At 37.3% G+C, this 27,163-nt stretch overlaps 1 protein-coding gene across 9 annotated transcripts in view; it reads right to left on the reverse strand.

Moving 5' to 3' along the window:
* CCSER1 (coiled-coil serine rich protein 1) overlaps positions 1–27,163 on the reverse strand; it is a 628,091-nt gene that overhangs the window by 482,076 nt on the left and 118,852 nt on the right. For all 9 annotated transcript variants that reach the window (XM_066186375.1, XM_066186374.1, XM_066186373.1 and 6 more), the window contains one exon: positions 7,339–7,432. In XM_066186375.1, the coding sequence (XP_066042472.1) occupies positions 7,339–7,432 (94 nt within the window). The remainder of the gene's footprint in view (positions 1–7,338; positions 7,433–27,163) is intronic.

Here is a 27,163-nt window from a genome sequence, read left to right on the forward strand (position 1 = left end):
GGAAAGCGTAGCTAGAAGCTAGTCTTACATGCTCCCTGTAGCTCATCAATTAGGCTTGCTTACAACTCAACTTTTAAATTAAAATACACTAAAAGAGATTTAGGATAAAGTTAATTTGGTAGCAGTTCTAGATTGTACTTTACCAAGGTTGTACCCTGCAAAAACCCCATTCCTCCGTGCTCAGTGCTCTTTCAGAAGCTGTAGATCATGGTTAGAAGAGTTTAGAAGATGTCAAGTTTTATTTCATTCCATGGACACCCTAAGTTATTCCATTACTGTGCAATACTTTTTAATCAATGCTTCAGGGGAAAATGTGCAGCTTAGTAGAATAGATCATTTTGAAAATATAAAAAAAACCCTCTGTTGTAACTTTTTCTAGATATATAGAAACTAGTGGCATGCGACTTTCCACTCCATACTTCAAACCCATGCTGAAATTCAGATAAATGTGTGAAATCAGGCGGGCCACAGTTGTGGCTCATGATGCTCTCACTTCACCACAAGAAGTCTGATGGAGGAATTGCAGGCATTTATTCAGCAAGACCTTTTCACTTGAAAAACTGAAAACTAACATGAAGTTTCCCGTTTAACTGGTGTTAAGATATCTGTATAGTGGTATAATTAAGGTTGTGAAGTCACATACCACTTTTTGTTTTGTTCATTATTAGTACTGCTTACTTTTCTATTACCTTATTATCCAAAATTTGTAGTGACAGGACAAGATGCTAGTTAGCTAAACAATCTTTAAACCCTCTCTTTGGCAGAGAGACAGAGTTCTCTACTACTTTACTGTCACCATCTTTACCTTGTTCAAAACAGTAAAGTATAAACCAAACTGCTATTACACATTCCAAACAGAAATCTAAAGAAATGCTGCTCTAGCTTAGCCTGATCTGTAACACATAAAACTCTAAAGATGGCATTTGGCAATGACAAGGGTTTCAGAAGTGCTCAAGGAGCTGAGTGTCCAGTTTTCATTGTTTGTAAACACAGAAACAATCTGCTGCCAACAACACATTCATGAGCAAAGCAATACATTCAAATTATTTAAGTATTTCTGCTGTAGTTCTAAGCAACTGTTTGATAAAAATGCATAGTTAGGAGGTTTTTTTCCTATTATCTATTTAAAAGCAAATTAAACCTTTGAAAAATTTTCTTTCCTTGCACTGACAAACTCCTCACCAAAAAAAAAAAGCACCAAAAGACCGAAGGAGTTTCATCACAGCTCAGCACTCTTACTGCCTACTAAAAAATTAATAACAATAATTAATACATTGAATTAATAAGACACATGAGGAACTCCAAACTCACCACAGAATTTTCACACAGTTTGTACATCACATTCAAAATACCTCAGCAACTACCTAATTAATATCTCTGGGTCATTACACCAACAGTTTAGTTCGGCTGGGTACTGATGGCAATTGATCTGCAGGCTAGCTGGATTTAAAAGAAATACAATACAAATGCCAGACTTTTGCTTCCTAAAAAACAAGTACACTGTGCTTTTGTTGGTGAGACTGCTAACACCTAATGTAGTGATGTTACTAAAAGACCATATTCTGATACAATGAATTATTCTAATTAGACATTTACCTAAGTATTTTTGTTTTTCCATCTCAAAACCCTTCCTGCCTTCTCCTCCGTCTGCAAAACCTATGCTGTAATGTGTCATTTCATTCATAAACCTTGAGCAAGAACCAAAACATGTATTACCACAGAATTAAGAACACACTTAAAATGCTTCTTACAGACATGGTCTTAACTTACGTTTGATCAAAATGTGTTCCATCCCTGAAAGTGCTTGGTTTTTTAAGAGCTAATAATATTCTGATGGATTTTGATGGGTTATAAAGTTTCATACTCATATAAAATTTCATTATTTTCCCCCAGCAAATAAGATAAATAATTTCATTTCTGAAACATGCTTCATGTATACACTGGGTCACAACTTTTCAGCTGAGGCTGAGGCATTTAATCCAAGACGGCTAAAGCACCGGCTGAAGACAAATCTCTCCTAAAAATTTTAGCAAGCTACATTATTCAAAACTATTCAGCAAGCATTCCAGCAGCAACATGATGGATGCACAGGCCAGTATGGGTACACAGATAATCAATTTCACACCCATGAATAGTCACTACGTAGCGTGGAGCCTGATGGGGAAGAGACAGGAGCATGTACTTAATATTCGGCACCAGGAGCAGCCCCCCAACTTTCAGCCAGACCACTGGCTGCAAATCCCAGTTACACACACATCTTTGTAGGAGGATACAGGGCACCTGTTTTATGCCACCATGGCAAACACTAAAGGAATTACCAAAGCTCTTCGACAGCTGTGCTTTCGTGAACTTTCAGAAAAGGCTACTATTTATTGCAGTCCTGATTTAATAACACCAACCACAAAAAACCATTTGGTTTTCAATAGGCTATTGGAAAACACCAGCACACAACTCACACACGTTGATGTGCACTACTTGAATAAATTCTCCACTGCTTGAATCACTGAATATAAAGGTCTTCCTCATACATTTGACTAATCAATACTTGGAATCAAATACATCATGTTTCATGAGGGAGAAGGAAAATGAATGAGGTTAAATTAATGCTGTCACTTTCTATAAACCTGCAATGATTTCCCACTACAGAAACCACTGACTTCATTATTTTACAACCGGAAATCAAAGCTGCAGCATATTTTAAAAGGTTAATTTACTCAGATTAATAAAAAGGCACCCTTAGGACTCATCACGTATGTCATATTATGCCTCATTTTAAGCATTCCAGTTTAAAAAGAGTATGCAAAACTCTCAGCAAATCACATCGATTAATATTTTGAATTTGTATGCAGTGGCGCTCTGCACTCACCAAGTACTATATAAATATTATTTTATTAAATTTCAAAGTAATTGTGTTAGGTGGGATAATAAAGCGTCTCTGTCTTGCATTCTTTATCTCAACAATACAGCCTTTAAAACAGAAGCAAAAGCAGTAAATTAAGGCAATAAACTCACTTACAAAGAGAAAGCTGGAAATGAGAAAATTCCAGACTTCTAAAGCTGTGCTAAGACCAGCAAAGCACAGACATCTATGTCCAAAGCAGAAGCATCTGCCTGAGGTTTGCAGGCATCTCCTTATCTTCACTTGTACGGTTAGAGAAAAGGATAGAAATATTATTTAATTCACTAGTACTCAAAAGGATTTATAGCACCTTTTTGCAGGAACCTCATTTCATGAGGATGCTGCTAGAGGGCAATCAGCTCATTAGGGAAAAGCTGAGAGGACAGAACAAAAACACAAGTAAAAAATGAGTTGGAGTAAAAAAAAAATAAATAAAACCACCACAAACAACAAAAGAGGTAACAGATCTTTGGCTCTTTCTCCTTTCTATCTCTATATTTTAATTAACACAGCATACCACTTACTGGAATGTCTCCTTTCCTACCAAGTGGCTTGAAGCTCCTCTTGAAAACTCCTTAACAGCAAATTCTGCCAGAAATCTTTCCAATCTTATTTTGTATTCATAAATGGTCACAAAAACAGTGGCAGATCAATACAATTCAATTATTTTGTTAAATTAGTATTATATTGTAAACTTCAGTACAAAGTTGGAGACATAGCCTCATAATAACAAATACTGTTCTTCAAAACTACAGCAGCTAAAAGCAGAAACTAATGTAAATTGTGTCTTAACTAACATATCTCTAAAAAACTGGAGCTCCTAATGGTATTTAAGAGAATTTCTCAATTTGCCACTTAGCAGCTCATCAACAGTGTTTATTAACTGGGCAGTACCCTTCAGAATTGTTATGTCTAAATAACACAGGTTCATGTATACAGCCTCCTCACCAACGCATAATTTTTGATACTCAAGTTAGAAATGTGATGTCAGCCCTTGCATTCATGTTTGTCATTAGAAATTTTTATAGCCTTTCAATGAACAGTTATTCCTAGCTATTCCTTAGTTATCACTCTGTAACAACTGAAGAAAGAACTGAATAATTTTCCAATCATATCTCATCATATTTCAATCTATTTGCTAAAATACTTAACAGAGCTTCTCTTGGAACATCTCTCCCCATAGTAATTCCCCACAAAATTATTTATCAAGAGCCAAATGGGGCACAAGTGAATGGCAATAGGGCTCTAGGACTGATGGCTTTAACCAAATAAATGCTGTCTTCAGCATCAATACGCAGAACATCAACAGGACTTCTACTGTACTACAAATAGTCAGAGTACTGCTAATACCTTTGACTTCCAGAAGAGCATAATTTTAATGTTTCCATTCAAAAAGCAGCCTTTCATGCAGTATTTTAATACTCAATATAATTTATTTTGAAAACAGGCTAAGAACACATGCATTAACTCTCAGTTGACTTCAGTATGACAAACATGTGAATGTCAGATACACAGATCGCCTGCAAGTATTAGAGAAACATGAGGAATTTGTTGGGAAGGTAAACAAATAGCACAATAAAATGGATTAAATATGTAAAGCAGACACAACATAGGGCAGAACCTTCTACAGAAGGGACAGCACATCTGTTTAACCTCTGACTAAAGGAGGGTCACAAATCCGTACGTCTGCAATTGCCTTGACTGAATTTTACTGAAGCGAGCCAAAGGTAAACTCTCAAGCCCATCAATTTAAAGAAGCCTTTACAAAGAGTTCAACAAACCTGCAACCAGCAAAAAATACAGAAAATCACCTACTTTTCAAGCAGTTTCATACTTGAAGAATTAAACAGTCTTTTGATTTCATTGAAATTCCTTTATAATAATATATTCTACAGTAACAGTACTGGCTCATCCTCCATTGCAATCGGTTGTATCCTTGTTTTTGAAGCTGGCAGAATTAAAAATCTTTTAAAAAACACACATTGCCTCCCAATTACCTGAAAGGGCTTATATGTGCATGCCTAGAAATATGATCAATTTCAATTTGATGAGTGTATTAAAGTGTAAAGCTCTGCAATAAATTAACAGTGTGTCTTCAATGGGATCACTTGATCACTTCTGTATTCTGGTGCCTCTAGAAAAAATTGCATCAAAAATATTTGATAATATTATTTAATTGAAGAAGTTCAGAAGAATTCTATTTAGGTATGAATAGAGATGCCTCTTGAAAAATACAAGCAAGCCCAGAAGTGAAAACAGAGAATGGATTGACTTGGAATTACTGAAAAGAATTTTTGTTGAAAAGTCTTAAATCCTGGAAGTTGGCCACAACTTAACAGAAGAATCAGAAAAGGAAATTGTTAATAGTGTTAGATGTCAGTATCCAGTACAAGGCTTTTATGCACTTCAGTGTTATTCAAATGCTAAATCATGAAAAATAAAGCATACTACCTCAATATCTTAAAGCAAATTAACATGATGACATACAACCACATTAATCATTTTGTGCTGGATCCTCATGCAAAATAAAGATGTCAGCTTTATTTGGTGAAACTGAGTCAACTCCATACTGTGGCTATATCCTTCCAAATCTTTCTTCCAAGTGAATGAGTTAAAAAAACAGTGACAGCTAGGGAAAAAAAATGTTTTGCAGCTAGATTCACCACCAAACAAATAAAACCAAAGAGCAAATATTACTAAAATAAACACATCTCTGTTTAAAGACAATGTGCATACAGCAGTGTGTGTCTCTACATTATTGCTCAGAATAGAAATGGTCACCATTCTTCAGAGGACAATATAGATCTCTGTTCTAAAAGCATCTCATTCGCTATGGATAATGAGCCAAGAGCAGGAAGATTATGTGTCACATCACATCTCCATCCTAATTACTTCTCTATCAAGTATGTCATTCAGATATTATTTTTTTAGCAGTTCTAGAAGCTGCTACAAAATCTTTGCAATCATAAACTGGACACAACTTTTCTTTCAATGTTAATTCAGTGATTTGTAAAAAAAGAAGGAAAATAAAGGTCAGGCCAAGTGCAACACATTAGGGAATTTTATTTATGGAAAACAGTTCTGCCAGTTAATCTGTTGTCAACCAGTCCAGGGAACAAGTAAGTTTGAGCCCCATATGATTTCTTATAAAATGCAATGTTTGTTTTTGAAGCTTTTTGAATCCACATTTCTTTACCCATGATTTAACTTTCTGTAAACACTTCACAGCACTATTCAGAATGGGTTAGAAAGGGCCTTTTCTGGGCAGTTCATTTACTGCATCCCAGCTTCCAACAACTAAGAAAACTATGATCATGCACATATTACTGCTGCAACCCTCCATACGCTTTACCAAAGAAAACAGAACAGATGTTTCATCCTATAAGTAGATATGCAAACAGGTTTAAAAAGCACGGTACAATGGTTAAACAGAATTATCATAGAGATAATTCAGATATGTTCACAGAATAATCATACACAGAAAATACCAATCAGGAGCACAATTCAAGCAGTTTATCTGTAACCATTGCTAAGCTTGCATCTAAGAAGGGACCAGAACTGAAGTTAGCTCACACCTGCCAGCACATGTCTCAAAAACCCCACTTCCACATGAGTCTGCAAGAATGTGCACTACGGGCACCTGTGTGGGTGAATGGAGAAACTGGGATCAGGGAACAGCAGGTAAAAGAGAGGGTGAGAATTACTTGTGCCCAAGTGCACAGCACTGTCAGAATAGAGAATCACAGCCAAGTACAAACGCAGACCTCTACCTGGGATCAAGCACAAGTCCCAGAAAGGTTTGAAGACTCTCCAAACCCTGCAGCGTTAGCAAGGCTTCTATTCACAGATGAGGCCCAGCTGTCCCACACCCCAGCCAAAGGAAATGCAGCATTCCTCATCACAGGTCCCACAACTTACCTGCTCAATCCTATTATAAAACGGTAGCAAACACAGTAAAAAGCAATAGTTTATTGCTATTAATCAAAGCAGTGCCACAAGGCATTACCAACCATGAGAGAAACCATCAAGTCACACTCATGTTTGAACCCAAACCTTCTTTATTTGAAGAATATTATTCTGGCACACACAAAATGTGATCACAATTACTCCACCAACATTCCTTTGTGAAGTGCCTGAGGTAGGCTGCAATCGTTTAAAGTATTTAGGAAAACAGATGGATCTGCCCTTGGTACTGAAATTCTGTAGCTGTAAAAATCACTTCCGTTTCATAACTGACCATATGAAGGCCAAGTGCTGTGTAAACAGCATTTTTCTGATTAATTACAAACACACTTAGAAATAACTCTAAAAAATGAACACCACTCTCCTCCTTCCAAGAAAATTACTACTTTTTATTTCCAAGTAATTGTACTGAACATATTTGTTTTATATTTCTATAATAACAATACCTCACTGAAGACAGCATTTATCTGACTTACCAGAACGATGGTGATGTTGCTCTTCCAGGAACTCCAAGTCAAGCATTAGGTCATCTTCATCCAACTCACAGGAACCCAAGTTATTCAAAACATCCTAGTATGGATTAAAAAAAAGGAAAAAAAAAAAAAAAGAAAAAGAAAAAAAAACCCAGCATTAGACAGATGTTTTAGCCAAATTGCTCTGCACAAAATTACTTCCAATCAGATCTGGAAAACATATTTAAGGAAGAGCTACAGAAAATTTTTCTGCTTACATTAGACCAGTGAGAAACAGTATGAAACAACTGTCCAATTTGAAATGCGTTTGTCACCATTGTCTTTTTTCAGGATCTCAAATATTTAACAAAAAACCCCAGAAGTACAAGTAATACCATCTACTTTCTTTTTTTTTTTTTTTAACTGTTCAGTGATGGTTTTGTGACTTTGCAAATTTAATCATAACTTTTTGTGAAGACTAAAATTGGGGGTTTTAGCACAACATAAAAGTATCAGTGCATGTTTTTTATTAAATTTTGGAATTCTAAGCACTGCTTGCCCTTACCAATATACTTTGAAGAGAGATTTACTGTTCTATTTATCCAAAGGATAGACACAAATTTAGCATAAACAGGAAATTCAGGAATGAATTATCAACTCGTGAATTTTTAAGTATTTATGTGGGTGGCAAAGGCTTATACAGACAGAGAAGAAATCTGACTCCTAAGTGTAGCTGGTTAGGTCCCCATTACCATTTGTTTGCCAAGTCTTAACCACAGACAGATAAGGCAGGTTTACAAACAGGGATAGTAATTTTCCATCTTCTTCCCATATGTTTTTTATTCTATGGTCACTTCTTTTGACCTGGTAATACACTGATTTTCTCCACAGTCACCAACACCTAATCAAAGCTAATACAATGCCTTCTCCAGCTGGCATTTTGTTTGCTGACCAACAAGCAATATTGCAGGGCTCAATTGTTCAGTCCAACCACAGGCAAATCAGGCATTAGACACTGCACGGGATGAATGCTGGCAGCCTATGCACTGCACGTGTACCCCACACTAATGTAACATGACAAATCAGAGTGAAAGAGGCCATATCATCCCAAAGCACTGAACTGTCTGGGAGATCTCTGCCTGAGACAGAGTACAATAGTAGTATATATTAAACTAATAAAAGCCCTTCTTGACTTTCAGTTCCAACCGCATTTTTTAGATTGCTTCTAATTCTTTAAAGTATTTTCCTACCACAATAAATGTCACCTCCTGTTCCTACTCACCACTTGCACCTATTCAACCCTTCGGAGTAATTATTTCTTCAAACTCTGTTTTCTGCTCTTTCACAAATGACACAGAAGCAACACAAGGACCTTTTCTTGCGTTCTTTCCCTGACTTACCAACAGCATAAGAAACCTCTCATGAGATACAGAACCCATTGATACAGCTGTTACTATATTTTTTTGCTCCCTTTTCAATTTAGATGCTATTGTGCACTCAAGTTTAAGCAAATGGCATAGTAAACTCAGAGAATGTACAACATACTTTGTTTATATATTGTTTTTTCAAAGTAACAACAACAAAAAAAAAAAAAATAGGTAAAAACATCCAGAAGAACAATCCCTGCAATTTTTAAGCAACAGGTGAAAGCTTTCCATGCCAACAGAGGCAAAAGGTAAAAAGGGTAGAGTACACAGGTTTGTTCTTTACCTTAAAATTGTCTATACTACAGTTTACCAACTGAATTCACATTGATATTAATGCTGAGCCTCGTTTGAGAAGCTAGATAAGCAAGAAGCAATGAATTCATGCTAATTGAGCATCTCCTACATCTTGTGCAGTAATTTATATGTGGTCTGAAATCCTGGGAGATTGCCTGCAAAAACATAGTGACTCACAGCCCTCATCAAGAAACAAATTTCATTTGATTTGGAATTAACAAACACAAACAGAACCACAATTTTCTAAACTGAAGAGCTGAAGAACCAAGTAAGAGGGACCAAAAGTAAAAAGTCTGTATTCAAGTCTTCTCCTGCTTATTACTGCTTTTCAGGAAGATCTACACTACCTGAGTAATGCTCCAGGTGGAGGCAAACCGTGCTCCATCTATCCTCTCTGTCCTGCAAGGCTGATGTACATCCTGCTCCACACAGCAACACCTCTCCTCGTCCACCTGAGCTGAGGACTCCCAGCTGCCCTCCCAAAGCACCTGTGACCTCTTTGCCTTCCCTTTACTACAGCCTCTTCAACTGCATCAACAGCAGGCAAGCTAAAGTGACAAAGAAAAGCCCTCTCCCCCCCAGTTCATTCTTTCATAAGTACCTCTTCCACATACATAGTCTCCTGTATTCCCAGTTCACATGTTCTTTATTAAGGGACAAATCACAGGACTGGGACCAAATAAATTAGAGCAGCAACTGTCCATCATGGCAAGAACAAGGGCTTGGAAGGGCTGCTCCACCTCCAAGGATGGCAGTGATGGTAGTGCAGCTGATAGTCTGCTCTGATGGCCCACTTGTGGGCAGAGTTCTTCCATGGACACAGACCAAAAAGGAACTCACGAACGCATAAAAGCCCACCCAAGCACAGAGCATTAATTAGATTCCCAGGGCTGTTCTAACTAAGTAATATTTTCTGAAAACATATAATTAGAAAGTAAGAGAGCTGAGCTCTCAGAATGACCTGCCTAATATCACAGCACAGCTTAGTGACACCACCGCGAGTGCACACCAACATCCTCCATCCCTCTGTCTCTTCACTAAGATTCATTACTCCTTTGTTGCTATGAGAATTAGCAAAAATTGTAATTTCCTTTAAAGTTTAATACCTCTTGACCTTTTTCCCATTCCTCCCCTCACCACTGCCACAGCAGTCTTAGAAGAATAACACTATTAAATATTAAAAAAATAAAATAAGAGACAGATCAAACCCTAAAGAGCATTACAAGCAAATAGTTTCAAGGCTTTGCTACATAAAGAAAAAGAAATTAATTCTTCCATCAAGGTCTCAAGGAACCATTTTTTGTCTATTTAGGGCAGCATACCTTTATTTTAGGAGGCAAACCATTTAGTTAAGGCACAACCTTGCAGCAAAAACCTCTTTACTGACCCTGTAATAGCCCTTCAGAAGCCTTAAGACATACTTCCTACTTCCAGGGTGTGCTTGACTTTTACTACCATTTCGACTTTACAGTAGACTCAAAATTAACACAACGGTGCTTTATTTTTCTAGTCAATCTGGAAGTTGATCATAACCTCTGAGAAGAGCACGTGAACACACTTAATCAATCATTTGCCCACACATCTCAGATTTTCCTGGTCAACACAGCCTGCAACAAGTTTAAAAACTAATAAATTCAGTTTGCCAACCATACTTTCCACCTTTGACTTGGTGGATTAACACTTCTTTTAAGGAGTTTCACACAAGAATTCAGCAGTAATAATTTAAACGTTACAAATTCAGACTAAACAGCAGCGATTCGTACAATGGCTCAGGATGTGTTTGATAACCAATAATGACTGCAAGCAGAACAGGATGCTAATCCAGGAATATTTCAAGGCATGAGTAACTTCTTACTAACACATTTCATATTTGAAATTCTTTCAGCAACCACAAGAAGTACAAACTGATATTTTCATCCAACTGGCTATCTTACACAAGACTCATTGAATTCAGTGGTACTCAACTTAATCTGGGCCTAGTCACAACTTCTTTAACATTCTTAAGTAATATAATCTACAAATAGTTTTAGTATCAAAATTTAGGCCAGTAATTTGCACAGGTATAGTTCAGAAACAGCTGAAACCTTTTAGTAAAAGAGACGTACTAGGCACACCGTTCCCCCAGCCAGTAAGGTTACCCAGGCCTGTTGAAGGGGATTTCCCTCCCTACACCTTACTACCCTCCCTATCTCCTTTCTCTCTTCCCAGTTTCCCTCCCTAAGAACAGAAACTCACAATAAATCTAGTGCATAATATATCAATTTCAGTTCCTTTCCATAATAGCAAAGTATTTAATTATTTTAACACCCGTTCAGTTCAGAGGACAACACTAAAAATTAGTTTGAAAGCTGGAATAGATAACAACAGCTTTAGCAGTAAATATATTTAAAATGCCTAAGATAACAGGTCTCAAATCTCCCACTGGGCTTTAAATAATAAAAAGCAAATAACATCTCTTTATGAAGGCTTCTTTATTATGTTCTTTTTCTAATTAGTATTCCAAACAACTAACTTACACATATAAATACCTAGTCATATTACTGTTTATGGAATTACAGTATAGTCCTCTAAAAATTGACTACTCTGCTTTTCAAAAATGGCAATAAAACACACATATGAATATGCAAATACACTAACATATATTATTTTGTTAAGCAATGTAATTCAATTCCACATGGACCAAGCAAAACCGTATTAATTGCACAATACATATAAACCAAGCAGGCTAAACCCATGCAGAACTGAGTATTTACAACTAATAGATAAAATGAAGTTTAATAATTTGGTTTAGGTAACGAATCTCCCATTTTAACCAGTCAGTAATCACTGGCACCAACCAAAAGATTGATTTCTGCATGTTTTCACACATTTTATTCTAGACTTCTTGCTCTTCTACACAGTTGAAATAATCAAGTAACAGCAAGGTCCTAAAGGCTGCAGACACAGATTCTCTGTCATTAGCAGCATTTTTGGAATGTTGTATCAGTTATTTTGTAATTTTATTCTAATTAACAGTCCCCGGTCATCGTGATACTCAAACAACTTTTGTATGCTTTTCAAGTGCTATAGTGGTAATCTTGAGAGAAACTTAGCCCTGAAAAATCTCGTTTTGCTGAGCAAGGGGATGCAACAGTTATTTTCTGACCACTGTTTTTGGTTACCACACAGGTTGAATCTAGGGCCTTGCATTATCCAGTGTTATTTTCAGGTTCTTTTACACAGATTGTTATTTCCTTTTCATTGCTGTATTGTGTTGCTGCAACAAAACCTTGAGTATTCGCTGAGATTGTTCAAGGGCTTTGAGAACCTGAGGTCCAGTAAGCAACTTAAGCTACAAGACTGAAGCATTGGCATGTTTGCAGTTAGTTCAAAAACATTTCTCTCAAACACATCCATGGCTGAAGAAAATGTACACAAGTCAATTCTTGTTATAAATATATTGCTATAATCTTACTTATAACCTCATGCCATGAACATGAACATATTGACGGCATTTTAGTCTTTAATGGATCTTCTGGTCAAGCTTTCCACTGTTTACACTCTTTTGCTACTGCACTTCCTCTGATGCTTGCCTTGCAAAATTCTCACTGCTACTAATTTAAATTGAGCTGTTGAGATTTGGTCATGGGCGTCCCTCTTGGAAACCTAAGTCTTGTACACACACAAACACACACAGCGATTATTCCTCAGCTGTCTGTAATTCTGACCCATTACCTCTTTGCACTGTACCAGGTAAGCCTTAAACCTCAGGGGAATAATTTTTTAACACTTTTTTCCCCCCAGAAATAATAGCAAGGGTCTCATTTGCATAAGTGATTATGCAGCAATCACTGGATTTTCAAGAACTACAAGAACAGTATTTTAAACTCACTTTGGGTTGTTTTGCTTTCCTTTCCTCTCACGCTGGCCTCTAGACATCTTCCTGTCTTCCCCTGTGTTTCTATTCTTAACTATTATCTAAATACAGATTTTCATATATTACTGGTGAGAGAGGGAAGAACATTTCCAAAATGTAAGGATTTAATATTCGTGCCTCCCCACTGAAATGATGTACTAAATGTGGTTTGTAAAATTCCTCTCAGAGTATAACAGTATGTTAATATTTAATATTATAGATTCCTTTTTTCCTTCACTGTAGAAATCTATGTGGGAGGCTATTAGAGATCAATGCCTTTACAAGAGTATATAGAAAACACACTCCAAGGAGAATGATTTGATTTTTTGTAAAGTCACATGTATGAAAATTCACCTGTATCAACTGAGGGTCACTGAATATCTGATGCTGGAGAACAACAGAATTAAACACTTATTTCAAGACTGAAATGATTTCTAAAGACTGCCGAAGGATAGTACTTCATCAAAATTGTATTCAACAAAGGAACATGGCATACAATCAGCATAAGAATGAAAACTGAGACATACTCAAGGAAAAAGAAAGACCTTGAGCTATTTAAAGTAATGTTAGCTGCTAGAACTGTACCTGAATAATTCATGGACATAATGAAGTATTTCCCCTTCTGCTCTCTCCCACACACTTCAAAGGGAAAATGAAAGTACATGAAATCCAGCAAACAGAAAATTTTTTACAAACATAGAATCTCTGCCAACAGCCTAAAAATCTTTATATCAAGTGTAAAGCTTATGGATTACTTTCATATACCAAGAGCAGCTTAAAACAGTTCTTTTTTTCCTGAACAACATCACCCAAAAAATGCATTATTCCCTACACGAATAAACTGAAGAATTTAAAAAAGAAAAAATAAATGTTATCATGTTTGGTAAGAACATCTTCTTCAGATAACATGTGAAAAATCCAGTTATATAATAAATTAATGTGCCCTTAAGAACCAAAGACAGAATTTTAGCAGTGAAGGGAACAGGAAACTACAGAGGTCAGATCAATCATCCTGTTCTTCAAAATATTTTCTGCGTGCACTCTTTCAGCTGTGCAAGGGAAGAGCAGTACTTTCCACCTGATTGTTTTTCTACCCTTTCAATTCTCTCTGTGCATTAAATCAATGTCTTCAGTGATGCTCCTCTTGCCTGAGTGAATGTAACTAATGGACTCTCCCAACAGGTCTCAAGCTGGCACTCACCCATGCCAGGCTCACTGTGCCACAGATCCGGCCAGCTCCCTGGAGACACACAAGGGGAATACAGCCAAGCTCACGCACTGCTGGTGGCAGAAACAGGACCTGCCCATGCTCCTGTCCTGCCACAGTGTCAGTCAAAACTAGAGGGGCAATACCCAGTGTTTTGGTAGCACAGGAAAGCCACCAGTAGTTTAACTGGTAACAAGACAAAAGTATTTTGTAACACTGCTAGGCACAGGAATATGAATAATATGCTGTTCCAAAGACTCCAACAGAGAAAAGTGTCATATTTGCACAAACCACACAAAAAACTTCAGAAAGATTGTAACAAAGGTGGTGTGACAGGGAGGAGAGAAAGAAGTGATGGAATCAGAACTAGTCCTCATTCCAAAAATCAGATGACCTATAGTAGAGGTAGATAAAGTCCCTTTCCTTTTGGGGTGGAGGCTGATAAGGACAAAGCCATCAAGGACAAGTGCACAAAGATGAGGAAAGAAAAAGCAGCACACTTTGGATCCAGTTTCCAACACTTGAGAGAGCAGAGCCTGGCCTCCACAGACCCAGTGAGGGTGATGGCAAGGTGTCGTGGGTTTTGTAAAGAGCATATTATTCTATTCCATCTGGGTGGAGCAGAATTGCTTATCTTTGCCCAAATGAGTCAGTGTCACTTATCAGATGGTGGAGTGCTACTTATCTCTCTTCATTGTTTCACTACTTCCATGGGAATGTCTTCTGCTAATAAACCATTAAGAGCTCACCAATGACATGACACATTACATTGCACTATTGTAAGTTGCTCCACACAGGGAGGAGGAGCCAAACCATCTAAACCTAGATAAAAAGGAGCCACAGTCCCACTAGGTATCCAGTTTTTCCACCAGATCCCTGGAGGAAGACCAGACCCATCTCACCATTACTGGACCCCTTTTTTTCAACAGGACTATCTCTACTCCAACAGAACCACATCTGCCACTCAGGTGGGCTTACTTTGGACTGCTTCCAACACCCTGACCAACAGGGTGTCAGGTTGTATTTCTGACTCTGTCAGAGTTTTTCTAGGATTTCTTGTTTATTTGTTTGCTTATTCTTCTGTACTACAACATCTGTATTTTTATATCCCTACTAAAGAACTGCTATACCTATTCCCAAAATCTTTGCCTGACAGCCTTTTAATTGCAAATTTATGACAATTTAGAAAAGGGGGGGGAGGAGCTTACATTTTAAGGGAGACTCCAACCCTCCCTGGCAGATACCTGTCTATCTAAACCAAGACACAAGGACCCATCCTAGAAAGACTGGCCTTGTTCCTCATCTCCTAAACAATCCCATTTTTAGTTCAGCAGCCATCTCTAATTCATACACATACACAGGTATGTGCACACACCTACTTGCAACACAGGCATAAACAAACAGCTCTCAAGAGAGCTGGGAGGCAACAGGTGGCCTCAGCATTGTAAATTTTAGTTTTAAACCATTTTAAGCAAATTTAAGAAATTTTAAGCATCTTTGATAGCATTCTAAATCCATGTTCGAGTCAACCCTAGGTAAGGATCAACACTTGACAAACCTGATAAAGGACAGCAATCACCTAACCCTGAATTCACTGTCAAGAATTTTCAAGTAAAAGCCACCTTGAAAATGTGCCAAAACTTCCATGCAGCAAAAAGCCTGAGAACTGTATCTGTGGAAGAAAAGGAAAAACTCTCAGACAGAGGTGCTTTGCTGAATGGTCGCCACACTTTCAAATAACTTTAGAGCGTTGAGATTCACTTTGGCTGTAAAGAGAAACAAGACAATGGGATTATCTGTGTTCAAAAAGGTGTATACATTTTTCATACATCAATCTGCAATTTCATTAACAGAATCCTGGAGAAAAAAAACCCACTCTTAAGAAAGTATGAAAATACAGTCAAAGAAATGCAATAAAGCTAAAGGGACCAAATAAAGCCTCCTTTAATAGATACTTTTTTTCCTCCTCATTCTAACACACATATGCTTTCCTCCCAGCAGAGGGATACATCTGCAACATGTAATCTGCTTTGTGGATTAGTTAATGTTTTTACAGCTTTTGTAATAGGCAGAGCGTTATGCAAGCATTCTAGCAGAGTCATTATCAGCACACAGCTTTGGGAAATTTTTCTACAGTCTTGCCAGATTTTTCTGCCAAACACAGAAAAAGCTCCGCGAGCATCTCAATCCTGCATTTATATAGGATATGATTTCGACCACTCTGTGAAGCTTATTTGTATATACCTTAGAGATGTGAGTACATCTAAACTGTGTCCAACAGGTTATTATTATTCAACACATGCATTGGTCAGGTATTTTTTTCCAAAACCACTCAGATTACAAACACAACTTACATCTAAACTTTCTGTCACTTGAAATTTTGTCTGTGTCCTGAAAGCACCCAAGTCAGAGCTTCAGCCAACATTTAAAGGGTCAAAATTTGCTGTATGACACCTAAGGAATGTTCAATTCTATTTTTGCCTTTTCTCAGCCAGCGGGACAGAGAAGGGAAGAAAAAAAGAGTAGAACCATAGAACTATGGTTATATGGAAAAAAAGAGTATAACCGTAGTGAGAACCTGAGTGCCAAAAAGAGAAAAATTTAACTTTAGGGAATACAAGAGGGAGAACCTCAGTATTTATAGTCATAACAAACCCCTACCATTCCTGTGTCAAACTCTTATCTAAAGAATATAATTGTTCTGACAAACTACCTAACAATTCACCTATTGTTCACTGGTTCTAACAATTCACCTACTGCCGCAATCCAGCACCAGTCACAGTGACCTGTCACACAGCTGAATTCAAACTCCTTTCCCCAAACAGCTTGGTACATACCAAGCTCAAAAACTGATTGATTTTTCTTGCAAATAAAAGAATGTTCCCGTTCTAGTTATATCAGCTATACTGTTGGAGTCAGCACTTTTAGATGCCAAGTGAGAATAATCTGTTTTATGGCTTGAGCATGATTTTGTTTCTAAGAAAAGACTAAGAACTTTCTGCATATCAAAAACTCAAAACTCTTCTAGACATATGACTAAATAAATATTTTTTCCTTCACAATATTATTATAAGCCAATTAAAGCTGAACCTTCTATTTCTAATTTTAAATTCTAGCCTCTAATACTGGTGATAAAACACTGAAAAGTGAGCCTTGTAAATGAAACCAGAACTGACCCTTTGTTAAAGTGTCATTAATGCAATATATAATAGATATGCTATGGATAATATTATTTGAATACTTTCTGTTTCCATGGCAACTTTGACCTACAGCTCCTCTGGTAAACAGGGGTTTATAGCATTCTTTGAGAAATTCTTCTGCTCAAATGGCATTTTTCCACTACTGCATAGTTTTCTCCACATTGGTTTGGTTTGGTTTGGTTTTTGTTTAGATTTTTCTTTTTTTATTGGAAGAAAAAGTGTAATGTCAACTACCGGTCCAGAAGAAAGTTTGTTTGTTTTCTTGGGGAGGGGAGGAGGGGTTTGTTTGCTTGTTTTGTTTTGGGGGTTTGTTTGGTTTGGTTTGGTTGGTTGGGTTTATTTGGGTTGGGGTTTTTTTGTTTGTTTGTTTGTTTGTTTTTTAATTATCACAGTTCAGTGGGCAGGGAATTGGGAACCTGAAGCAAAGCAAACTATTGCAAGTTTTGACTAACAGCAGCAACACAAAAATGCAACATCCCATCTTGGAGAGTTACCAAAATCAGAGAGACAGAAATCACAACAACTTGCTGGAAACCCTGCAATGCAGCTATTTGACTAGCTTTGTTATTTCCCCCTGTACTTCCAAAACTATTTGACGCTTAAAACACCTATCTCTTTCAGTATCTACATCTGTATCGTCTTCTCACAAATATTTGGCTCTGGACAACAGAACGGAAGAATAGCATCAATATCTATGAAACAGTGTCCAATTCTTTCCCATGATTTACACAGGTGCTTCCCCTGCACAGAAACATCTGGCATGCCAGGCATCTCAGCTGAAGAACAGAACATTATATGTGAGTATCAGGGTTCACCTAGCTGTTATGTCCAAATTCAGAGATGACCAAAACTGTACCAAAGCTGCCACTCACCTTGCCAACCACAGCTAGGGACAATCACCGGAATCTGGCTGTGTCGCAGCATTCACCTCCCCAAAAATTACCTGTGGCAGAAGTCAGTGTGCTGTTAAGAGGGTGATCTCCTTGCCAGAGCAAAGCAGAAAGGTCTGAGAACACAACACTCTTGGAGAAGTATAACACAACTTGAACTAAGGCCAGGGAAGATAATTAGACTAGCTTAAAGCCTTTGGGCACCCCTGTCTGTCCAACCTACCCCAACAACAGCCCTAGTTTTATCACTGCTTCAGAGCCAAAAGAACAGGCTGAAGATGATTCCCTCTGTAAGGCAATGAACTCACAGTTCATTTTAAGTACAACATAACCCTTAACAATGCTAATTGCCTCACACACTGTTACTTGCTTGCAGGACATCCAATCCTTCAGTAATTTGAGCCAATACAGCAGTTTAAAAATCAGACTGATGTCAGGCTTATCAGACTGAGAAAATGTAGTTGCTGATGCATTCCAACCAGTGAAGTTTAAATAATAATGTTACATAAAACACATGTTATTTATACATACATATGGGGCCGAAACGTTATACAAGTATTGTAGAGATTGGATCAGTGTCTGGATCAGAAGGAAAAAAAATTCTAAAAATTAGGTATAGGATTTATCATAAAGCAAAGCACAAAAGTTGCTTTTCTCTCTGCTTACATGTCTTTTACCCCCAATTCTCTTTCCATTTCTTTCCATTCATTGTGTGGCTTTGCTTTTAAATGGTATCTGCTATGTTTCTTTGACAATTCCCATTGTTCCTACAAGTTTAACAGAAATAATGTGCACATAATACAGAATAGCAAAGAAATAGCACATTTTTGGCTTAGAAGGACAACGAGTGAAAAAATGCAGTCACTGAATCAGCAACTCAGTTGTTAAAGGCCCTCTGATCTGCCATTAAGCATCATATTATGAAGTCACAGAATTCTTCATCCTGAGAATGTGACAAGCCTGGTGTTTGAACAAATGGAGATGGGTGGCTTATTACACTGACAAGTTAGACCTCAGACAGTCTAGAAAGCCTCAGCTGTGAGGGAGTACTCCAAAGACCTTTTCACTAATCAACATTTATGCATCTTCAGTCTAGACAGCAATTTAAACTCTTTGAGGTCATAGTGACAGTGTCAGAAACTTTCTCAAATCTTAACCAAAAAAGACTGTCATTATAATGATTTTCACTTGCCATTAATTCCCAGCTGCCTAATTTAGTACTGTAGAAAGCAGTCCCCCAGTACTAATTGGAATAAATTTTTAATTTAATAGTCTAATGTGCTCCAGTTTGGGTTTTTTTTTCCTTTCATCGAATCAATGATCTCATTATTTGTTAACGACTAGGTGCTCAGGGCAAATTGTTAAGAAGCTTAAAAAAAGGTAGTCTCTTGGTCAATAGTCTAGATTTTAAAAGGATCACGAGGTAAGTTATAATTTTCTTTCAGAATTAAGTAAAACAGTCTTCTGATTTGAATGGGATAGTGGCATTTGTAGGTTCAGATAACAAGTCGTTTCTGTTTCATTCCCACTCTAAGCAGGCAACACCACAAAAGCCCAGACTTTTTCAGTGCTGAAATCAGGTTTTTATCCCATAACTTGAGTGAGGTGAATCCTCATGGACTGAGCTCATCACAATAAATTCATTTAGAGAATACTTGCCACAAAATTTTATTCAGCATATAACTGAATTTATATTCAATTTTCAAATGTAGTATAAATTTGAAAACTGAATCTGTTTTCAAATTTATACTAAAAAGAATTTCATCTCTTAAGTGAGACCAGTCTTCTTCTTTATAGTCAGGACTTTAGAGAATAAGCTGAAGTATTAAACAGCAAATGTTTGCTGTCTTAGAGTTGACAGACTGACATTACTTTCAAATGTTTACTAGACTGAGGAAGTACTCATACTATACTTCTGAGTATCTTACTCTGGAGTATTGCACTATACGAACACTAGTGATGTTAAAACTACTTATTTTCAACTAGCTTCTAACCTCACTTCAGTCAACAGGTTCCATTACCACTTTTTACAAAGATTAGCAGACATCTTTACACATTCAAAATAAAGTGGCATGCTGCTTCTTGGTCAGTATCCCTATTTTTATGATGCTTTCCTGCATGTAAGATCCTTCTTCTAGCTGCTGCTGCTTTTAGTCTAAAATAAAAGTACAGAGCTAAAAAGGTTCCAGAAACAGGCAGCAGAAGCTACATAAAGACTAGATAATAATGAATGTCCTGAGCAAAAACAATGTGATCAAATATCAATGCCTATCCCTTCTGCAGCCTTAATTCTGTATGTATAGACAGGATTATGCAAAAAATCAGGTTTTGTTTTCTTTCCACTTACTAGAGTCATAAAGCAAACATAATCACTGTGAAAAAGCCAGCACATGTAACGACTGTTCTGGAGTTCAGTACTATGCAGTATTCCCAGTGAAAAAGTACATGAACTTTTATGGAGAACAACTTACTAGCCTACTTTCCTAAAGAATAAGGTTGATGTCATCCCATTGTCTAAGTACAACTTTTTTTTGTCCTTTCCCTGGGAAATTTTGCACCTTGTTACCAACATGCACTAAATTGGAAAGTGACAGTCTCAAAGGCATAATGCAGGAACTGAGCTACAGCAGATATTTGGAGGAGGAAGATTCAAGCACTGCATCTGCTACAATCAAAAGCCAGGTGGAAAATCGAGAGCTGTAACTGCCTCGGCCATTATGGCTTCCTTCCCTTGCAGCACCCTACGCCTATGCAGAATGACAAAGGTGTCTTTTAATCAGTATCTCTGTGCAGTGTTCATGTACTAAAAAAACTCAAAAACTCCATGACCTAGTGCAATATTAAACAAAGAAAATTCACATAGTATCTTTTTTTTCCATTATATCATATTGCACGAAATTTAGCTTTTTCATTTGGGTACAGTGTCTATTACTAAATCATTCTTTTCTGAAATGTCTTGAGACAACGTATAATAAAAAAGAAACCAGGTCTAAATTCTGTTATGCCTCAATACAGTAGGATTTTATTTTCCCCTCCATACAGTACCTGCATTGCTACTAAGCAACAGCTCTGAACAATTATATACTCTAACTCTGCTACTCAAAAAGCTGCAAATTTGTTTTACAGCCAGTTGATTCTTACAGAGGCAGAGTAAAAGCATGTTGAGCTGGCCTGTCCATCACCTCACTCAAAGGATTCCTCCACATCACAAGAGAACTCCTTAGCCTGCCAGCTGCCCAATGCCTTTAGGCATCTCTTCCCCTTAGGCAACACCACAGAACTCTAAAGTTGAAGTGACCTTGCCAAGCTTCAGCATAAGGATTTCACTTGCCATGGTATTTTATCTGTTCAGGATTCTTTACTCCTGGAGAAATCCCATATCCTTCCCAAATCCAAGGAGAAGGCACTGCCAGTTTCTTAGTATTGCAGGGTTGCAGCTCCCTGGTTATGACAGTGGCATCATCAGAAATAAAAAGCTCAAAAAGGCTTCCTTGCCATGGGCCTCACCTGCCGAGAAATCAAAAGAACCCTGCTTGCTCTCTTCCCGAAGCCTCAACATGGTTTTCTACACTGCAGAGTGACATGCTGCTCCAAAATCCTCTCCAAATATTAACTGACTGCTATTTGTATAAAATAAGGAGAACATAAACCATGTTATAATCAAAAGGCTCAGCTATCATACTACATAAGAAATCGAACAGCCTGCTACTCCGAAGCCAGGCACGTTTTACAGCAGCATCCATCATTCTGAAGAAGCCTAGTGCCACCAAGTGGCTGCGAGGAAAAATTAACTCCTGGGTAAAATGCACTGGATCGGCAGAAAGCAGACACATCTCCCTGAAGAATGACTTTGAATTGCAGTTGGCAGTCTGTTTGTGTTGACAAAACCAGGTAATCAAAAATTAATTTCTAGGCACAACAATCAACAGACAACTTCATGGATCTATGAAAGAGACAAATGAGCTACTGACACCACAGAATAATTGCCTTCAGTTTTTGCATTAGAGTTCTGTATCATAAATTTAGAGTATAATGGAAAGGTTTATACATTTAAATATTAATGATACCCAAGAAGTACAGCATAATTGCTGTTACCAGTGGCTGACCTGATAGCTTGCTGGCATCCTGTTAAAATTAACTCTGGGTGCAGAAGATCCAAGTGCATTCTCTGTTACACTTGTATTCCAATCACACACACACATGCTTTCCTTTTAAACTAAAACCAGGATGACATGGTACTTACTGCCTTTTGCCCTTGATGTATATGAACTTTATACTTCAAAATTTCACTGCAAAAAAAAACAAGTTTCTAAAAAGTGAATTGAAGAAAATTACATCAAAAGGGGTTTTTTTTAAATCTTTGAAAGTAAGTTCCCCTTATAAAAAAAGAACTCAACCTGTGATTGACAATCATCTGTCTCACTCCTTATTTCTTCATGGGAGTCCTTAAACTGAGCATAGTCTTGTTATGGGACTTTGGCTCATTCCTGGTGATTTGAAGATAACTACAAAACACGGTGCAAGTTCTTAAATGGCAACTTGTCATTTTCCCTTGCTGATATAAAAAAGCCCTAGTATAATAATCACACCAACTTTCTGTATCCATGTAAATTACATCACAGGTAATGCACTACACATATTCTAAATTTCCCTGTTCCACTATCAATAAAAATAACTGTTAAGGGTAGCGAATACTGTTTTCTGTTTCATGTGATACACAAGACTAGATGATGCTTTCAACCCAAGCACAAAGAAAAATCATGTTTTTAGGTTTATTTTTTGCACATCTGAAACTGCCTCTACTCAGAGGTCAGAGAAAATAACAGCCTCTCACATATGCATTCTTTGTGTACTGTAAGTCAGCAATGGGCAAAAAGAAAAGCTGCTAAAGACTGCATTTCTTTTTGAATACTGGGTGGTAGTGAAATTCCATATCAAGATAAATCTATTCGGAGATTGTCTGTGCACTGAGAAAAGAGAAATTAATTTAATCTCTACAGTATAACTAATAATCTTTGCTGCTTTAGCTGATAATACAGCCCTTAACACAATGTGATACAATGGAACTAAGAGCAGCCCATCATTAGCGTTGAGAAGGTCAAGGAGAAGACAGAATTAGGCTTTTCACAGCAGTGCATCGCCCAGAGGACAGGAGATAAGAGAGACATAGATTGAAACGAGTTTCAGACCTGACATGTGGAGAAACTCATTCCACAGGAAGACAGACAAGTACTGAAACACTTCCTTGAGGCTGTATGGTCTCCAGCCTTGGAGACTTTCAAGACCCAGCTGGATGAAGCTTGGAACAATTTGCTCTGATCTCATACCTGGCCCTACTGTGAGCAGGGGGTCAGACTTGAGACCTCATAACGTCCCTTCCAACCTGAATGACAGTATTAGTATAAAAAGATATTTCTTTATCAGTGGTCATAATTTGATTTTTATATTGTTGTTTCTGGCATGTGATCATATTCTAGTAGTAATGATAAGGTAATAAATTTTTTTCTCACACAATTCTCATATTAAATACTTGCAACAGCAGAAACTTCCATTTTTAGAAACCATGAGACTTTTCTGAAATTTATTAGGGTAAATTAAATGGGATTTCTACCAAATAAGGTAGCACTTTCAATGATCTCCAAGAATTTGCAATCTTCTGCATGTCAAATTTCATTCTATTCTTTCACTCACCAGACTCTTTATTTACACTTCTCTTTTAACCATCAGTCACACCTTGTGTTTACATTTAAGAGAAGTCCTTCATTTTCTACTTATGCGTAAAGCCTGTTAAAAGTTTGACTTCTAGTCAGCTGATGAATGGCTGGGGGTAAACCAACAGCAATCATAAATACAAATCATAACTATTTCCCTGAGGACATGGTACAGAAGGAGAGGTTAATTCACACAACATTCAAATCAGCAACGAAGGCATCTTCTCCATCCTGTGGCTGTTCCATGCACCGAATATTTTTCTATGATAGTGAAAAAAACAGTCTCCTCTTCAGACTCCAAATTTACGAGTTATGAAATTACTTTATGACACCACAGTTTCTTACTGTAGTACTACTGAAGAAAAATTTCTAAGTCACTTGCATCTGCTGATACAATGTCAGAGGATTATGTTTTATGCTGACAGATAAGGCAGTCATCTACTAAATTTTAAGAATAAAAGTTAGCAAAAAAAGATAGGTTTTTGTAATTAACTTTGATGCTTAATTTCAGTCTCTGAACAGTAAACTCAGGTTTCACATAGAGAGTTTCGCTGCTCATTAAAGTAATGTGAGGTCTGTCCACATGTATATTCAGAGCTCACATCATAGAAGTTCACAGTATAGCTGATGCTCTGCAAACTTATCCAAAGGTGATACCTCATGGAATCAGCTGGTTGGCAAAGACAACAAAGCACCCGTGAGTTTGCATGCAGTGTCCCTCGGACTGCCCTCCCATCCCACAGACTTGCAGAATAATCAAACACCATCCCAAGAACATTTTCAACTATTCCTTATCTCATATTCCTTTAAACAGAAGTTGTTCTCAGAACAAAGGGTTACATTCTACCAGCTTAAAATGCAATGCTAATCAAATTTCAAGAAGGGCTTTTGGACTGAACTGCACTAACAGGAGCCAGGAACAAGACCAAGAAATGGCACTTTTGAATTTATTCACTTATGAATGAAATTGCTTCCCCAACAGTGAAGTTTTCAGTGAAAAACACTTCTACCCTTAAAGAAGCATGTGGGTAGAAATGTGTGACTAACAGCTGGGCATGAGTGTGATTATTTCAAAGTGCTTATTCTGAAGCAAGTGTCCAACTGAGCATCTTAACATCACTGCCTCTCCTAGATGTTTTACATCAGCCCTTCACTTACTGTTCTAGGGAAATCTGATCCCTGGCTTTCACATGGGTTCACATGGAATGGGAGTGCTGTTTAATAGTTTTGCCGTGCAAGCCAAAAGGCTCTTCTCACTCTTTGGAATTTAAGGGAAAAAAACCTTAGCAAAATGGAATTTTTTTTCTGAAAGGAGCACTAACGAACACTTCTAATAAGAAACTAGAAGTATGTAAATTCAATGAAATATATTTTATTTTAAAACCAACAAAATTCTGAATCCTCCTATCTCCATTTCACCTCAGTCCGACATTCAGCTTCTTTCCCCATGCTGCTGACAGTCTGACACAACTAAAGGAGAAATCACAGAATTACTAGGCAAATCTTGCATGAGCACAAACCAATTCTGTATTGCTAGGAATCAGAATTTTAGCCTTTTTTAGCAGTGTCCCAGGTTGTTGCAGAGAGACACAGCTGTCTTCCAATTTCCACAACAAGTATAATTTGACCATATGGCATAATCCACAGAAGTTACAGTTTTGATTCAGCTGGTTTTATTACCATCCAATCCTAGTACCATCATTATCAACACTCCTGACCAAAGCCAAGCTTAGTAAGCATCAATGTTTTGCTCTTCTTTCATTTTTCGTCTCAGGATCCCAGATAATTTAGGATATGGACTACAATTCACAGCTAGGCAGAAACTGTATTTCTCAAATGCCCTGCTGACATCACACAATCAAAAAAGAAATGCAGTCTCCATTCCTGTGCTATAGTTAATTCTCCATGACTACAGTTCTATCAAAATGGCCCTACCAGCAATTTTTGATTTGAATAAAGTAAAACCTCCAATTACTGTATTACTACTAATTCTGTAGTGTTGGGCTTCAGACCAAGATAAATCCTCCAGTGAAAACACAGAGTAAAAAAAGCTATTCTTTCATCAGTGGTCATCACAGATATAAAAAGAAGACAAGGACTACCTCGATGCCCAGCAGATTTTTTGGGGCTGGAAGAACAAATGACCTACATACAGTATTACATCAGCACATCATTAAAGTGAAGTTCTGATCTGAAATTAATCACATTCTTATAAGGTGGCACATTGACTAATAAGAAAAAGTACTTGCTGGAGGCTGCAATTTTTTCCTGTTAGTAATGCCTCTGCTCATCCCAATTATTCTCATGAGCACCATAGCACAGTATTTAATCAAGGGTAGAAAGAGAAAGGGAATAGAAAATGAAGTGGTAAATGGGGAAAATGACGGGACACCCTTTGCAGAGCTATCTTCCATCTTAAAATACTGAGTATTTTTCTTCTAAACTACAGTTAATACATTCAGTGAATACTAAGACATTCTTCTAACTGTGTAGAACATAAGTTAATCATAAATTAATTGCTGCGGAGTTTCAGACAACTCTGTAACATAAAGGGAACAACCTTACACAGCAATTTTTAGTGAGGGGAAGGTGGGAAGGTTTAAAACAATACCCTGTTCCCTGAAAGATTTGACCAATGTTTTTTGGGGAGAGAAATAATGAAAATTCTATTTCTGAACACAGGACATGTTATTGCTTTTTCCCCTCATTAATAAAACTATATAAGAATATTTTCATACACAGTCTCAATTTCAGATATCTTCAATTCCATCAAAGTCACTCTACCAAGTGTTTGCTATTGCTGCTTGTCCCAAGGGTCTGCAGTAGCCAACAGGAAGCACTAAAGGCAGAAGAAATCAGTGGAATTTAAGATGACTGATCCTTGAAATACTTCAAACATCTGAAGACTCAGAACAGAAAACTTTGCCCCTGGGAAAGAGAGTGGAATTACATCAGTCAGGTGGACAAAACTGGCAGTTAGCTTTCCAGCAGCTTACTGATGTGCTAGTTTGGAATGTGTAACTGAGGGAATTTTGCAAAATGTCACTGTAGGAATGTTTATAGAAATACACTGGTTCCAAAGTTTAAAAAAACCTCTAAGACATTTGTAATGTAGTTTTTCTGAGAAACTCTGATGCAAAGAAATACATCTTCTGAGTTTCTGGACATTTGAACTCATGACAAATTCATGCAATTATACACAAATATAGGCACACATGAGCCAAT

The sequence above is a fragment of the Chamaea fasciata genome, unplaced genomic scaffold (assembly GCF_029207755.1).
Source record: "Chamaea fasciata isolate MVZ Bird 193981 ecotype frontalis unplaced genomic scaffold, bChaFas1.0.hap1 SCAF_6, whole genome shotgun sequence".
In the NCBI taxonomy this organism is placed as follows: Eukaryota; Metazoa; Chordata; class Aves; order Passeriformes; family Sylviidae; genus Chamaea; species Chamaea fasciata.